General features: G+C 41.4%; 1 protein-coding gene across 2 annotated transcripts in view; it reads right to left on the reverse strand.

Annotated features, from left to right (window-relative positions):
• ASNS (asparagine synthetase (glutamine-hydrolyzing)) overlaps nucleotides 1-17,336 on the reverse strand; it is an 82,152-nt gene that overhangs the window by 9,089 nt on the left and 55,727 nt on the right. The window contains exons 1-3 of one of the 2 annotated variants that reach the window (XM_006085011.3): nucleotides 9,354-9,458; nucleotides 5,544-5,815; nucleotides 853-1,090 (exon numbers count right to left, since the gene is read on the reverse strand). In XM_006085011.3, coding sequence (XP_006085073.1) covers nucleotides 853-1,090; nucleotides 5,544-5,792 — 487 coding nt within the window. In that variant the 5' untranslated portion in view covers nucleotides 5,793-5,815; nucleotides 9,354-9,458. Of the gene's footprint in view, nucleotides 1-852; nucleotides 1,091-5,543; nucleotides 5,816-9,353; nucleotides 9,459-17,336 lie in introns of those variants that run through there. The other variant, XM_023750741.1, reaches the window with a different exon arrangement.

Here is a 17,336-nt window from a genome sequence, read left to right on the forward strand (position 1 = left end):
CAGATATCTGTGAATATACTTAAATACTTTAAATGGGTGAATTGTAAGGTATGTGAATTATCAATAAGCTGTTTTCAGAATGCTAAATAAATATTTGCTATAGCTATGGCCTGGTTCCACAGTGCAACAATTGCAGGGCCAATCCTAATATTATAATACCAGAGGCTCGGTGCACGCATTTGTGCACCAGTGGGGCCCCTCGACATGGCCTGTGGGGATTGGGCCGAAACCAGCAGTCCAATGCCACCTGCTGCTCCTGCCTGCCGTTCCCGCTCATCTTGGCCCCACTGCACCTGCCATGGACTTGTGCATGGGCTTGTGCCCAGTCAGTCCCTATCAGGAGAGGCTCACGCCTCCACAGCTGCGCTCACCAGCCATGAGCCCTGTGTCTGGCGAAAATCGGTCAGCTGAGCAGCGCTCCTGCTGTGGGAGCCCACTGACCACCAGGGAGCAGCTCCTGCATTGAGCGTCTGCTCCCTGATGGTCAGTGTGTGTCACAGTGACCGGTAGACCAGTCATTCGGTCATTTAGGCTTTTATATATGTAGATAGATGATAGAGGTAAACTTGCCAAGACATATGGGATCAAACTATATGCAAAGCATATCAGCACAACAAAAATTAAATGAATTTACTATATAAATTTATACTTTAAGGATTATGGAATTTAAGTGCTAAAAGGAGAATCCAACTACTTGGTTTAAAAAACACAAAGCCAGAGGATCCATGACTTACTTAGTCAATTGTAAAATTCTGGATTGTCCCCTATGGGAGTTGCAAATATGACCTAAGGGGGGAAAAACATAAAATCCAGGATAACAATGAAAATCTGTAGAAAAAAACATATCATTACCTTTAGCTTCTGAACACACAGCCAAAAATCCATCTTCTGTCATGGCTCTAAACAACGGTCTGACTCCATAGGTATCTCTGCCCAGGAACACCTTCTTATTCGCTGTATCCAGTAAAATAAACGCAAATACCCCATCCAACAGACTAGCAGTTTGCTCAATTCCTCCTTTGTTATAAAGATGAAGGATTATCTCACCATCCACTTTGGTTTGATATTCAAATGCAAAATGGCGTTGCAGCTTAAGGAAGCAATAGCAAAATTAAAGTGTTAGAATCCTTGCATTCACTAATGATTTTATTTATTTATTTATTTACTAGAGGCCCAGTGCACGAATTTCATGTATGGGTATGGCCTGGCCTGGCCTGCGATCAGGGCCATCTTCCCCGGCTGCCCGCAGCCGGCCCCAGCACCCGCTGCCACCCACCCCTGGTTCCCCATTCGCCATCGGGCGATCGGAGCCTGTGGGCCGGGCCGAGGAAAAGAATCAAGAGGTGGTCAGTGCGCCCCATAGTGACTGGTCGAGCAGTCGTTCTGGTCGTTCTGCCGTTAGGGTCAGTTTGCATATTACCCTTTTATTATATAGGATTTTTTCTTTAGTGACTAAGGTTTTACATGTGTCCTTATCTCCCATTGCCCGCCCATCCCCCACTCATGCCCTCAGCCCCCTGGTGTCTGTGTCCATTGGTTAGGCTTATATGCATGCATACCAAGTTCTTTGGTTGATCTCACTCGTAATTTTTTATTGCCAAGTTCTTTCAATATTTCTACGCTCAATAATCATTTCATGCACTTGAGTGGTTTAGAAAAATCATGGCATTCTGTGAAAATTTTCGTTGCATTCTCATAAACAGAATGCGGAGATAATGCACCAGAGCAGCAACGCGTGGAGGTATGGAGGGGGCGGGCAAAAGTAGGTTTATCGTTGTTTGTATGGAAAATAATACAATGATTAATACATGATAATACAAGAAAAAACCCTGTTTCACATACTCACAACTGCAAACCCACTTTTGCCCACCCCTGTAAGTTAAGCAAATGGGTTGCCCAGTTGCTGTGACCCTAAAAATGTATCTTCTACTACTGTGAAATTTTGGTTTCAAATGTACTGTTGACTGAGTTTCTTCTAGTTCAGCCTAAAAGACCCACCTACGAAAATAGAAAGCAAAAGCACAAACATATTTGGCACTATTCCCCAGCAAATAAATGATTCCGTCACAATAATAGAGACACGTGGTCTAAAACAAAGTTGCAGATCCCTAGGGGAGGACATCCAGTCTTCCCACTCTGCTGTGGAAGTACAGGGACCTCTCACAGATGGACAAAATGACAGTGGAGCTGATCAGAGCACATGATCCAAAGGAGCAGCAAAGGGACTGTCGCTATCACCGCAGAGTCAGGAAGTTTAAGTTATGCTCCCAAACCCCGTGGATCTCCATCATCACTGGCAAAGGGTACTTAATTCATGATTTCTGGCTGACAAGGGAGAGAAAAAGGTTCCTATAAAAACAGGTGGAAATTCTAGATAAGTTTAAACATTTAAAACATGTTTTTAATTTTCAAAAACTAAGTCTAGCCTGCCTGGCGTGGCTCAGTGGTTGAGTGTCGACCTGTGAACCAGGAGCACGGTCAGGGAACATGCTCAGGTTGCAAGCCTGATCCCCAGTATGGGATGTACAGAAGGCAGCCGGTCAATGATTCTCGCTCATCATTGATGTTTCCCTCTCTCCCTTCCTCTCTGAAATCAATAAAAAAATATATTTTTTTAAAAATTTACATGTTTGTATACATACGGCCTATGAAACATGCTTCATAATTTCACTCACTTTATAAACTTGTGGACCTTCTGTCTCTAAGCCTCACAGAACAAAGCCCAAAAATGGGGGTTGGCTGCCTCCAGTGTCTACAAAGCCACCTCCTGGTTGCCTCTCCCTGCTCTAAGAGACCATCAGAGATGATCTGTCACTGGCAGGTGAGGTGTGGGAATGGTCTTCTGTTGACCCTTCTGGACTTAAGTACCTGAGGGATAAATGACCCTAAAGTATCCAAAGATTTTAGCAAGCAGCAGCTTCCCAAACCTTCCCTACACTAGCATGTCATCACCACTCTTGGGCGTAAACTTTGCAGGTAACTCATGGGTTAATGATTCACAGGTACCACCTCCTGCTCTGCTGAGAGAGAAGCTCCCATATCTTGCTACCATCTGGAAATCACAGTGCCCTTGGACTTGGCTGCAAGGCCCTGCCGCTCCCGGCAGGGAGAGGGCTTTCTCTATGCCCCAGCCTTTACTCAGATTCCTCCTCTCCTTGCCTTATTCTCCCCCCACTCCCCATACACCTCAGGCTGCATTTTAGTGGTAGTAGTAAATTTTATTTTCTTCAACACAGGAGGGCTTTGGAGCTTCTGTTGCAGTATACTTTACAAGAGCCTAAAATGTCCATTCTTTAGACAGATTTCTACTCACACTGCATTACCACAGATGACAGATAGAAGCAATGGGACCTCTCTGCTTTTGACAATACAACATACTTTGCTGATTTACAATAGAAATATTTTTAAAAAACTTAACTTTTTATAACTATTAACAAAACACACAAAAGAAGCAATGCTGTTCAAGTAAAGAAGGAATTTCCTGTATTGTTTAAGGTGAAAGTCAGGCTAATAGAACCATAGTACAACCTAGCATTCTTGTGTATTTGGTACTAATCTGGCTTAGTAAGAATGGAGTTTTAACAGCTCCCCTCCTGGACTCCACTAGCATGAAACTCCATTCTTACCTTCCCTGTTCACATTTTGTCTTCAAACACCTAGACAAATGATGCCTGATGTATATATACTAGGCCCTTAATAAATGTGAAAGGCATTTGATGAATAACTATAAGAACTTTTCAAATGAAAAGTCTATAATGGAGTGTTCCTATAAGCAGACAACAAACAATGGCAAAAGCTACGGTTTAGAGATAAAAACTAAAAGTCCAAAGGGTGGTTAGAATATAAAACCCTACCCATGAATAGGTGTGTATCAAGAAGGCTCAAAAAATACCCAGAGATATGAACCTTGAATGAAATCTGGCACAAAACCAATAAACAAACTAACAATAAAAAAACCCAGCCATAAATATATTCCTGGGAAACTTGGGGAAATATGAACTAGATATTAGAAGGTATTATGGATTCTTAGTTTTTTGGGTTTTTTAAAATATATTTTATTGATTTTTTACAGAGAGGAAGGGAGAGGGATAGAGAGTTAGAAACACTGATGAGAGAGAAACATCGATCAGCTGCCTCCTGCACACTCCCTACTGGGTATGTGCCCACAACCAAGGTACATGCCCTTGACCGGAATCGAACCTGGGACCCTTCAGTCCGCAGGCCGACGCTCTATCTACTGAGCCAAACCGGTTAGGGATGGATTCTTAGTTTTAATAATAGTATTGTTATTAGGTTGGAGAATGTCCTTATTCTTAAGAGATATATTCTTACATTTTAGAAGTCATAGTATGTGTAATATACTCTAAATACAACAAAAAGTAAATGTGTATGTGTATAAATATAGAGAAACAGAGATAAAGCAAATATGGCAAAACATTAACAGTTATTCAATTGGTTTTCATTGTTCTGTTCCTTTTAAAATTAAAAGTTGGAAAGAAGGATGACAAAAACCCTGCAAATTTTAGATTTAAATTTTCTTATGAAACATTAGCCAAATAATTCCACATTCTAAGGTTCTTAGTAAGTTTACCGTAGCTTCCTTAGGTCAGAATTTCCATCCTCTCACCCATTCTCATCCTAAGAGTAAACTTTTACCAGACTATAAAGCTGTTCCAATTTTAATGCTGCTAAAAGTCCTACTTCTTGCATTTAATTGCATCTGGCCACCTTTCTGTCCTTTGTTCTGATTAAGTGGAAGAATGCAGTCACAATAAATATCTTAAGGACAACATTATAGAAAAACTACAAATATGATCACCTCCAAACTATTAAATCTCAAATCTCTGTGCTCTTAGAATGATATTCCAACTCCACACTATACCAAGTCCTACTTGATCTGGTCCTGCCTGCCTTCCCAACCCTAACTTGTTTTCTTAAGACAATCTGAGGACTGCTTCCCGCCTCAGGGCTTCTACACTTGCCAGTCCCTCTACAGAAAATGCTCTTCCCAGTGCTGGCTGATGCTTGTCCATTGCCTCTCAGTTCCAGTGTCAATTTCTCAAGAGACCCCCTCTGACTACCCTTCCCAAAACTGGATTTCCCATATCCACCAGCTCCATATTCATGTTGTCAGGATGCTGTTATATGTACAATGACTTTTTTTGTCTGCTCCCTAAATAGAATAAGCTCCTTCACAGTGCAGACCTACCTCTCTTATTTACTACTGAATCCCCAGCACCTAGCACTAAGCCTAGCACACGCTCTAATTAACCTTTAAATTCATGATAGGGGGTGGGGGGAGGACACTAAGAGTTAAAGAACCTGAATTGTAATTCCCATTTTATCTTTTTTGTGTGTGACCAAATCATTTCACCCTTGTGCTCATCAGTGCCCTGTCTATATAACTGGAACAAATGAGATCATGAACATGGAAAGTGCTCTGAAAAGTAAAAACCACTATATAAGATATGTAAAAAGGATTATACCCAATGACCTCTAAGGCTTAATCACATCAAGATATCTTCTGGTTTCATTTTGTTTACCTTCCGGTGGTTGTAGATTTCTCCGTTGTAACACAGCCACAAATAAGGATATTTCTTTACTCGAATTGGCTGCATTCCAAACAGCTGGTCAACCACCGCCAACCGGTGAAATCCAAAGCAGCAGTTGGTATATCCATTGACATTCTCAAAGCGAAATGCATCTGGACCCCGGTGTGCAATCTTCATCGCACTCAGGCACTGAACAGAAAGGCAGTCATCGCTGCCAAAGAGGGCCCAAATGCCACACATGGTGCAGTGAAGCGACGTGTTCTCTATGGAGGGAAAAGCAGACCCGTTAAATACTCAGTATCCGATCCGAGTTTGTATTAAATCTTGATTCCAAAAACTTGCATAAACCATTTCAAAGACTAAAATATAAACTATCTTATCGACTGCATAGGATGGCAGGCCAACAGGAGTAGAAAATAACTTAATTTACTTACAAGTATTCAGGAAAGATGGATGGCCTTTATGTCCAGCCAGCTATAGCAGCTTAGCACCCAAAGCCTGCATCTCTCTCACCTTGGGATTTGGTCGGCTAGAGCTGGCAGTGTTCAGGCCACATTCTATTCTGCATGCTAGGTTCACTCACAAAATACAGACGACATGTAGGCTGGCTTCTGCCCAGAGACCCCACCCTACTCTCTCCAGCCCAGAATCTCAAAAGCCCTCAAAAGTCCATGAGACTCTCTAGATTACTACAGTATCCTCAGGGGTCTCCTAGACAATTAAATATACTCTCTTTACCTGTACTAACCGCACATAGAAGATAGCAGGTAGAATGGAAGATGATACATACTGCTAAAGTGTAATATGAAGATATACAGCTGTTATAAGCGTTTCACAACTTCTAGTTTACCACTAAGTGATTTATTCACATGTGATAAAAGAAATTAAAAAGAGAAAAGGAAAGCAATATTATCTGATACAGATATTCTGGCTTTATAACAGCAACAAAAATTATATTGGCAGAAATACACAATGTTCACCATCAAATTGCCCTAAAGGATGTTCTCAAATATTTTTGTCTCAAAGCTGCTCTGGTCAGTAAAAAAGCAGAGTAGATGGGCCACAGACAGTGATGACATCTCTGAAAAACAGCTGGGTTCATCCTGTAGGCCAATAAGTAAATAGATAATTCCTACAAATGTTAATTATCTGGCAATTTCAAATTTTCAACTGTGAAATAAAGGGCTGTTTTATTTGGATGCTGCCAGCTCAAAACAGTTATTTTATCAAAATAGTAATTTGGAAATAACTGATTTTGGTATTTTTAAAAAATGTAAATTTGCAGCAAATGCCTAGATAATTTGGGACAAAGATCATAAAGAAAAAATATACACTTGTTATATCAATCATTTTGAGCAATCTTCTGAGGGTATTTCATTTGTATCTAAATGAACCTCAGAGCTTCATTTGGCCTCTTAATGAGACTAGAACAAATTAATTGAATATGGTATTAACACAAGCAACTGGGAAATACAGTATATGTCTTATGCCAGTCCCTTCCACACACTGGGCCCAATACCCAACAATGTGATTTAGTGGGAAAATTCACTGAGATTTAAGTATGACTATTGATAATTCACCTATTTTTGACTCCATACATATATACAATGGAATATTACTAAGCCATAAAAAAGAAAGTTTGTCATCTGCAACAAATTATAAGGACCTTGAGGTTATAATGCTAAGTGAAATAATTCAAAAGAAGATAAATACTATATGATTTAACTTATACATGGAATCTAAAAAATAAAATAAAAACTCATAGATATAGAGAACAACAGATCAGTGACTACCAGAAGAGAAGGGGATCAACTGTGTGGCAATGGATAATAACTGGACTTTTGGTAGTGATCATTTTGTAGTGTACACAGCTATCAAATTACAATGCTGTACAACTGAAACTTAAATTTTACAAAAAGTGAGCTGGAAAAGTGTTCTGAAAATCATGTGAGGTCATTAGCCAATCACTTATTTACCTAGGTCCTACTAATGTTGCTTAGAGAATCCCATTATTAAGCCTGCTAAAGATAAATACTAACCACTAACTTGGAAGGGTAAAGGGGGGAACAAGTTTGTGAAGCACACTTACTTCTCCAGCAGAAAAAAAAAAGCAGATTAAACCATCACCTATTGTTATTGGAATCAGTCTCATTAGAGGGCAAAGGTCCTAGCGCTGTTACTTATTCTCAGTAATTATCCATATTTCCTCATAAACTTCTAGATCAGTGCTGTCCAACACAAATAGCCACATATGTAACTTTAAGTATACTAGTAGCACCATTAAAAAAAGAGAAAATGTGAAGTTAACAATAAATATATTTTATTTAGCACATTTTACCAAAAATAGTATCATTTAAACATTTAATCAGTATTAACAATTATTGAGGAGGCATTTCTCAATTGGAACTAGCACATCTCAACTGGGACTAGCCAGCATTTCAAGTTCTCAATACAGTCACATGTGGCTAGTCCCTGCCGAATTGGATAGTGGTTTTGGTGTGTTACAGTCTAATTACCAACTACTTAAACTTCATGTCACTTTATTTTTACATTAAGATCTGAGCAACCAACTCCTGGTCAGGTTCAAGACCAGGAGTTGCTGCTTCTTCTTCTTTCTTTTTTTTTTAATTCTCACCCAAGGATATTTTTCCCATTGATCTTTAGAGCGTGAGAGTGGGAGGGAAGGAGAGAAGAGGGGAAGAGAGAGACATACACATGGACTGGTTGCCTCCCGCACTCCCCCTGATCTGGGCCAGGGATCGAACCACCAACTGAGGTACGTGCCCTTGACTGGCAATCGGACCCTCGACCCTTCGGTCCACATGCGATGCTCTAACCACTGAACAACCGGTCAGGGCAAGACTAAATTGCTTCTAATTAATCTGACTGCAATGCGATTAATCAATGAAAAAAAGAGTTCTCGCCCTGGCTGGTTTGGCTCAGTGGATAGAGTGTCAGCCTGCGGACTGAGGGTCCCACGTTCGATTCTGGTCAAGGGCACCAAAAAAAGAAAAAAAAGAAAAAGAGTTCTCGGTGCTTTTAAATTATTATTAGTCAAGCACCCAGAGCAACAGATCCTGAGTCTGTGGGCCACGGGAGGAGAAGAAAACTGGTCTTTCATTCAAAATAGTAACATTAATATGAAGTTAGTTCAACTGAACAGATAATCCATTGAAAACCAGTAAGCCAGTTCTTTTGCCTTTTTCTGTACCACGCCGCCTGTCGCCCTAAACATTCTCTCTTTCCGTAGGTTGTGTTCAGCAAGTCACCTGAGTCGGGGGGAGGGGGTGTTTAGGTACAAGAGGCGCAGCCAGAGGTGAGAGGGAAAGTGCAGATCCCGAGGCCGAGACCCACAACCCTGACACCGCCCCCTTCTGGACCAGGACCAGGACCAGGCAACCAAATCCCCCTGGGACTCAACAGCCCCCGGCCACGTGCACCCTCCAGCCGGTGCCCGGGAAGGTCTCAGGACTGCGACAATTTCCACAGGCCTCCACGCAATGTAATAAGAAATAATAAAATCCACAGGGGGCAAATTAGGCTGCCGCTGCCTCCCCTCTACGCTCACGGACCCGCCCTCTGCGGACCACGACCGAGGTCTTTCCCCTCCCGGGGCTCCCGGCTGCGCTGCAATAGGCCCCGCCCTCTTCACCCAGCAGGAGCCGCAGCATCCGCTGAGCCTGGAGCCGCATCTCCCCTCCCATCTGCGGGCCAGGCAGCAGCGCATCCTCCTCCCGCCGCCGGGGCAGCCCCGAGGCTAGCGGGGAGAGGCGCTGCGCTGGGCGCGGGAGCCGGACTTACCTGGGCGCGAGCGGGGCGGGTGAGCAGGTGGCACGGGGAGCACAGACCCGGGCAGCGGGCAGCAGGCGGGCGGGGCCGGCGCGGCCGGCCTCCTTTCACTTTATACCGCCGGCCTCCTGTAATGCGTGCGGGAAGTTTCATCATGCCCGCGGGAGCCAACCAGCGCGCAGGGGCGTGGCCGTGGGCGTGGCCGTGGCGGGCGGGAGGGCGGGACAGGGCGGGGAGCCAGGGGTGCGAGGAGCTGGGAGGAACTCCTTTTTCCAGCTCCTTAATGTGTTATTGCACTTGCTGAAGAATAGCTTCAGAGGTCAGTCCAGGGACCCATTGACACCTGGGGTTACCTTGCCTGCTGTTCTGACACTTAGGGGAACTTTTGCACTGGGTTCTTAGGGAAGGTTATTTTGAGTTGTAATGAGATGGAGAGCATTGTGGAGATGAAAAAAAATAATTTCCCTTCTTGAGTGCTGTGGCTCTACAGAGTTCTCATCACTTTAGTACTTGGAATTTCAGGACGGCGGGAATCCCAGCCATCTCTCATTTCCTTATTTTAAAAATAGAAACATAAGGAGGTTATAAGACATATCTATGGTCATATAAGCAGTTAGTGGTAAAATTTTCCAAATTGATTGCAGTAGCCCCTCAGCATCAGAGCTCCCTCCTATCCTTAATTGCAAGGTAATCGGGAGGACTAGCTCCTCCTCACTCCTAAGAGAGTGTCTGATACACAGATGCGGACACACAAATAGTTGCTAAACTAATGAACAGTTGGGGCAGATAGGAATAGCTGGTAGGGCATCCTCTTTTCATTAAATATAAACTAGATTTCATTATGCTCTCCCTCAGCAGAGTTAAATTTCCCCTTCTTTGGACATGCAGCCCAGTGTATTTGGATTTTGTGATGGATCACCTTTAAACTTGTGAGGAGGTTGTACTGTATGTGTTCCACCAGATTGTCACCTTTCTTGGTTGTGTTGAGGTCTTCACCTTTTGAGGTCCCAGGGGTCAGCTCAGGTGGATACTACTAGGTAGATCCTCAAACATGTATTCAATTCGATTCCTCATTACATTTGGTCGCTGACAAATTTCATTTTCAGGAAGAGACTGAACTCCAGTCTGAATTTTACCACTAACTGCTTATATGTCCATAGCTATGTCATAAACGCTCCTTATGTTTCTATCTTTAAAATAAGGAAATGAGAGATGACTGGGGTTCCTGCTGTCCTGAAATTCTAAGTACTAAAGAGATGAGAACTCTGTAGAGCCACAGCACTTGAGAAGGGAAATTAATTTTTTTTCATCCCCACAATGCTATCTGTCTCATTGCAATGCAAAATAGTTTTGCAATCTTGATATTTTCACATTAGGCCCTGATACTTGTAGATCCAGGATGTGAAATCAGGGCTTTCTGGATCTATAGGCCATTCTCTCTTCATCACATTCGGCCTGTGCAATAAAATGGCAAGAAGAGCTGGGATACTGGCGACGCTGACGGAGAGTGAGGGATTGACAAACCTCTCTTATTTTTACTGAACATGAATGATTTCCCTTCAGGATTAAATACATGTTCTTGTCCAGATTTCATCCCTGTTCCTATATTGGAACATGACCCTAAAATTGGGCTTTTTTTTTTCCTATTTATTATCTCCGCTGAAAGTTTTAAAGGGGAGACTCTCCATTTTAAAAGCACTGTTGAACTGATACCAGTACTACCCTCGGGTTTATGATGCAGTACATGGAAAGATGTGTCCTCAAAAACAGGTGTTTAAGGCCTAACATTTCTTGATACAAAATCTAAGTTAAGTTGGTAGCCAAGATAAATCGGTGGTCCCTAAGCATTTTAAATACAAAGATTCCTTTTAGAATCATACACAAAGGTTTTCTTGACCTGACCCCACAAGCAAATAGTGTGCTTTTACTAGTAATATCCCTTTGATAGAGAAAATATACCACCATGATAAAGAATAAGTAAACAAGGTAATGACTTTATAACTATTAAATTTGTATTTTATTAGTCACATCAGCACCAAAATAAATTAAGAAATAGTAATTACAAATGCAAGACATACTCGATCAGACTACAGTCAGCGCTTCTAGAGTATGCAAGTTTGATATCCCCACACAATATTATTCCTAACTAGTTTGAAAATTGCCAAGAATATAAAGCCCCTAAGCTCAGAGCATGCAGTGGACATGTAGTAGTTGACAAGTAGTTGGCAAGAACCAAGATGATAGATGACTAAGTTCTAAGGCTCCTTATTGCCCTAAAGTTTTCAGCATCAAACACACTTCACTATATCCTCCTCTACATACCTCTTAAACCTGGGAAAGTAGGTCTTCTATCCACATTTTACAAATATAAAAATGAGGCTCAGAGAAGTTGAGGGAGTTAGCCAAACACACAGTTTCAATTAAATCCTAAAGAACCGAATCATAATCTGTATAAATCCAGAGCCCATTTCCCTTACCACCCTGGCTATGCAGTGGAAGACAGATACTTGATATGTTCTCTAGTGTGGTTGGCTGTGCGAATATCCTCCACTTGTCCCTCCAGAGTCACTCCCCATCCTTCTCCACCTCACTTTGGGCCCTGGCTCCCTTGCTCTCCTCTCTCAGTAGAAATGTCCCAAGGGAGACCCTTCAAGGAGACGCAGAGGATGGGAAGGAGAAATATCAGGGCATTTCTTCTCCTGACTCCCTTACCACAAAATTCCTCTCCTGTAGTCCACAGTGCCTGTCACCTGGCCCTCTCCATATCACCTTCTCTTCAGATTCCAGGAACTGCTCTCTCCTCTCCCCTTCAGTCCCAGCCGTTGGGTGCTGAACTCTCTTGCTTTTCCTAAACCTGCCCAACATTTCTGTAATTAGTCCCCACTGGACTTCCTATCAGAACCCTACCAGATACACTGATCTAAGATATAACTGAGGATGTGGTGGACTTAACTACAGTGGGAGATGATTCATATACTCTCTTAATTATTAGACACAAATGAAAACTAAATTACCTTGGCCTATTTTCCCACATCTTATCCTACCCCCACATCAAAACCTCCCTCTAAAAGCAGCCTTGGAACATTTAAAATTCTTTGACCTGAGTCACTGAGGAATCAGAATAAAATCCTCCTCTACCAAATGAAACCTTTAGGCTACCTTGTAATAGACTGCACTTGTTCAGCCCTGAGAACATTAATTAAAATGAAGTAAAATAAAATAATTTCAAAGTTCTTTTAAATAATCACTAAGTTGGTTTTTCTTAATTATTTTTTGTAGGTGGATCCATCTTCTAGAATTTTTTTTGATGTAGTAATTAGACTATACCACATGATGGTAGTAGCTATCCTTTGATATTCATTGACTAAAAATATGTACACAATAAAAAGCTTCATTCATGTTAATAACACTTAAACTAAAGTTGCATTTTATTCAACCCAATATATCTTTGTAAAATTAATATTTGTTCATGAGTAAGACATATTTATTAAGTCTTTACAAAATGCTATAAAACCATTCAGATTTGCCAGCCTCTGTCAGTAAGTCCAGAGCTACTAGGAGCCTATGTCCCACATGTTAAATTACACTGAATGAGAGTTTCAATTAGTTTATAAGCCCACCTCAGCCCCCCAAATAGAACATGCTTCTAGAACAGGCCACATTGTTAGCACTTTCCTAAACACTAGATGGGTTTCCAGCAATAGAGCCACCTTTGGATCGCAATAACCAGAGCGCTTGACTCAGGACCCACACTTGAGCTTTTTGCCGACTATGAATTTGCTCATTCAGAGCAGAATTCAGGATGCCACCTGTGTGGGTGAGCTCTCATGATACAGGATGGAGTCAGAGTGCGATAAAATGGATCTTTAAGCACTTTGCCTTGTGTATTATTCCCTCTATTTTTTAAAAAAAAACAAAACTAAAATTTATATTTTATAATTGTTAGGGTACACAGGAAAATATTATTGATATGTTAAAATATTTTCTTTAACTTAAAAGTTCATTTTTTCCTCTGATTTTAAAAGAAATGAAAATATTTTCACTATGGGTCCTCAACACTGTGCCTAATGGAGAAGCCAGCCCTGTCCAGGTGTAAGCACCTTCAGGGTAGTGTGTATAGCAGGAACTCACTAACTATTATTTGGGTTATTAGTCAATAATCATAGTCATATTTTTCTCATCGCTTCAATCCAGGGCCTAAAAGGACTTCTTGATTAGAACAGACTGTTGTATCTCAGAGGTAAGGCAGGGGAGGGTGGGTAGGTGGGAAAAGATCAACCAAAGAACTTGTATGCATATATGCATAACCCCTGGACACAGACAATAGAATGGTGAAGGCCTGGGGCGGGGACAGGACAAGCTAGAAGGGGTCAATGGGGGGAAATGGGAGACGGATTTAATACTTTCAACAATAAAGATTTTTAAAAATATAAAACAAACAGCCCGGCTAGCATGGCTCAGTGGTTGAGCGTCAACCTATGAACCAGGAGGTCATGGTTCAATTCCCAGTCAGGGCACATGCCAGGGTTGTGGGCTCATTCCCCAGTGTGGGGCATACAGGAGGCAGCCGATCAATGGCTCTCTCTCATCAGTGATGTTTCTATCTGTCTCTCCCTCTCCTTTCCTCTCCGAAATCAATAAAAACAAACAAAAGGACTTCTTTTTTGGTATTTAAAATGCAGGCTTAAGAAAGTAAACTTCTGATCTTTAATTCTCCATCCATCGGTTCTCTCTCACAATTTTCTCTTTAGTGTATGACTGCTTCTAAACCATAATTCACCAGGTTAAAAAACAGGATAGAAAATTCAAGAAGGGAATTTCTCATTTACAGATATAGTTTTGTATTGCCATACTCATTTGCTGTCCTTTTAGACTAGCTGGTACTACACCTCTTGGTTTCACGTGCATCCCGTATTAAATTCATAGAGGAATTATTAACATCATCCATCAATACAAGCATTTTTGACTTTAAGAACAACGTCTCTGGAAGCAACGGGAAGGAGAGCTGGAATGTGAACTACTGAGAAGCCGGAGACCAGTAAGGACACAGAAGATGGTGATGCAGCTGTGGAGAAGCCCAGACATTTCCACAGCAAGCTCTGTAGGGCATGGTACCAACTGGACCAGAAAGATGAGGAGGGGGAGAAGTACCAGTTAGTCACTGATGGCCACTCAGCTCCAAATTCACCCAAAGCCTGCTCTGTGAAGCAAACCAGGGCCCTTCAACATTTTCCCTTTGCCAGCTGTTACAATGTTAAAGTTTGTCAGTATACAGCACAGGAGGAAGGGTTCTGGAGAAGTGTGTGTCCTCCAGCACCTGCTCCTGGGTCACCGCAGGTTTCCCCAGTGGCCAGCAGTTTCCCCATCATCCCCGCTCACCCCCTCCTGCCCCTGAAGATTTTGTAGTGGAATGCCTCCAGTGAGACACCTCCCTGTGAACAGCTTTCCTTATCACCCTATACTGTAGGGCCTAGAGGGCTCATTTCTGGCAAGTTCCACCACCATTGCACCACAGCGACTTCTCTGCAACCCAGTGAGCTGCTCTGCCCTCTCCAGCAAGGTCTGGCCTTAGCCTGGAAGGGGTGGGTGCACTCAATCTCAGCCCTGGGGGAAGTGGCTGCTCCTTTTATGTCTTATTCCTAGATTCATTTAGGTTCTTTTGACCTCTTCCCAGCCCATCTCTTGTTACTTCTATTCCCTTTAATAGTTACTAGTTTTTTTATATTAAACTTTCCCATTACTGTGTGGTTTCTGTCCCCTGGAGGGGCCAGAGTAATATATGGTTCCTAAATTAAATTCATAAGAATGGTAGTTTTGTTAATAAATATGAAAAAGAGGGAGAGGAGGAGGTTCGGAAAGAAAAAATATTTGTTCTGTTTTGTACATGTTAAACTAAGGTACTTGACAGAAACTCAGGAGACAACCAAGAACAGGATTTTACATTACCTGGTACTTAACCAAAATACACAGTCCTAACTCTACCAACAGAGATGTTTATTGAGATGTAGTATTAAAGCATAGACACCCGTGCTTTTAAAAAACATCTCCACAGATGGTTCTCATGTGCATTTGCAATATTTGGCAGTACAGTGTGCTGATTAAGAGAAGTTTTATAGTTGGATTATCTGGACTTAAATCTCGTTTTACCATTTATTAGTGCTATTGGTGACTCTGGACAGTGATGAGCCTCTTCTGAAAAATGTGGTTGGTAATATTTAGCTGTTTACATTGAAAGGATTAAATCAGATGAAGACATGTAAATAGATCTTGGCACATATTTTAGTAAATGATAGGAGGGATTATTTTTCTCATATGTTCTGAATCTGCTTTTTTTTTCTACATTCCCCCAAATGATACATTATACATTTATGCCTTTGTTTTGAAATTCACCTCTCTAGAAAGTAAATTCCAAGAAAGTTTGCTCCATAGGGCTTAGGACCAAGGTAGGTACTCAACAAGTATTAGTTGAGTGAATACATTATATAGATCTGAGCGGCAGCATAATATTTAGGGGACAGAATCAGTTGCTGAAAGAGCAAGAGATGGTTTAATTTTTATAAAATAAAGAAAAAATGTTAGAATTTGCACATAATAAATGTAAATCAAACCATTGAAAAATAAAATAAAACAGAGGCAATATTTTACAAGTAGGAAGAAGATAAGTAAAGACATGTAGGGGTGGAAAAAACATTTCCTCTATCTTCTTAGGTTCTTTAGATGGGATCTCTGATTAAACTGACAAAGGACAGATAAACAGGAGAAAAGGCATACAAATTTTATTTGATGTTTATTTTGGCATGTACACAGAGGTCTTCATAGGAAATGAGTGAAGATCCAAAACAGCATTTAGACCCAAGGGCTTATATATCATTTTAACAAAGGGTGATAAACGGTGGAGACCAAACTAGATAAATGAGAGGAGTTTGGGCAGTAAATTGTGGGTAGATAAATATGTGGGGAAATTAATGGCAGATATGGGTTACTTATTAAAGTTTTATTTATTTAGACTCATCTTGGTGCTATCTCCACCTCTAGTGATAAAGACTGTTCTTCCCTTCCTGGTATGAGAAAGGGAGACACCTTCACAAAGTGAAATGAATGCCCAGTTTTAGAGTGCTAGAAAGGTAGAGAGCTTTTCTTGCTTCTGCTGTTTCTCAATTGCCTGCAGCTAAAATAATCTAAGGCTTAGAGGCATATTCTGATCCCCTTCAACTTTAAGGAGGACAAGTCAGAGAGGCAAGAAGAGAATCAGAAGAAGGTAGAGCAAGAAGCCAATGGAATAATGTGATAGAACAACCAGAGGCTAGTTAACATCTTTAAGGAGGATTGGGAGTGAATCTGTCTCCTGGATTTGGCAATGAGGAAGTCACTGGTGACCTGCTGTAGTGAGGGTAGAGATCGTATATCTCTGGGACTCCGAAAGCCTGATTGGTAAAATCAGTACATAATTCTAGTAAGGACAGCATAGTGGAAACTAAGTAAGAAGAGAAGATTTCATTCTAGCTCATTGATGGTCCTAATGTATTTATAGGAAGATTAAATGGTTCACATGGGAACCACGAATCTGCCAAAGACACAAAATTTATTTGTACAGCGCAAGTCTGGGACTCTGAGGACTTTGAACTACAAACACAGGTATCCAAGACCTCCAAATATCAGTATTCTAAAAATAGTTACCTCCATGTGTGACCATTTGAAACCATGAACCACTAAAATACCAACCTCTTAAGTCAGTCAAGCTCATTGCTTAAATAAAATGCTGACTCACAAACAACTTTATATAATTTGACTTCTTGTGTAATTTTACTACTGGGAATGAATTCTTGTCCCCAGGGTAGAAATATTTCTCACTTTTAAAAGTAGAATGTTGGATTCTGGTTTAATGTCAGGCCACTGTGAGTTTGATCACCATAATCCTATCTGTCTCAGATCTGACCACTTCTGGGACACTTCTTGGAAATGTTCACTGTGGAGTCAAAATCTGAGGTTCAAAGC

Source organism: Myotis lucifugus, unplaced genomic scaffold (assembly GCF_000147115.1).
Source record: "Myotis lucifugus unplaced genomic scaffold, Myoluc2.0 scaffold_15, whole genome shotgun sequence".
Lineage (NCBI taxonomy): Eukaryota > Metazoa > Chordata > Mammalia > Chiroptera > Vespertilionidae > Myotis > Myotis lucifugus.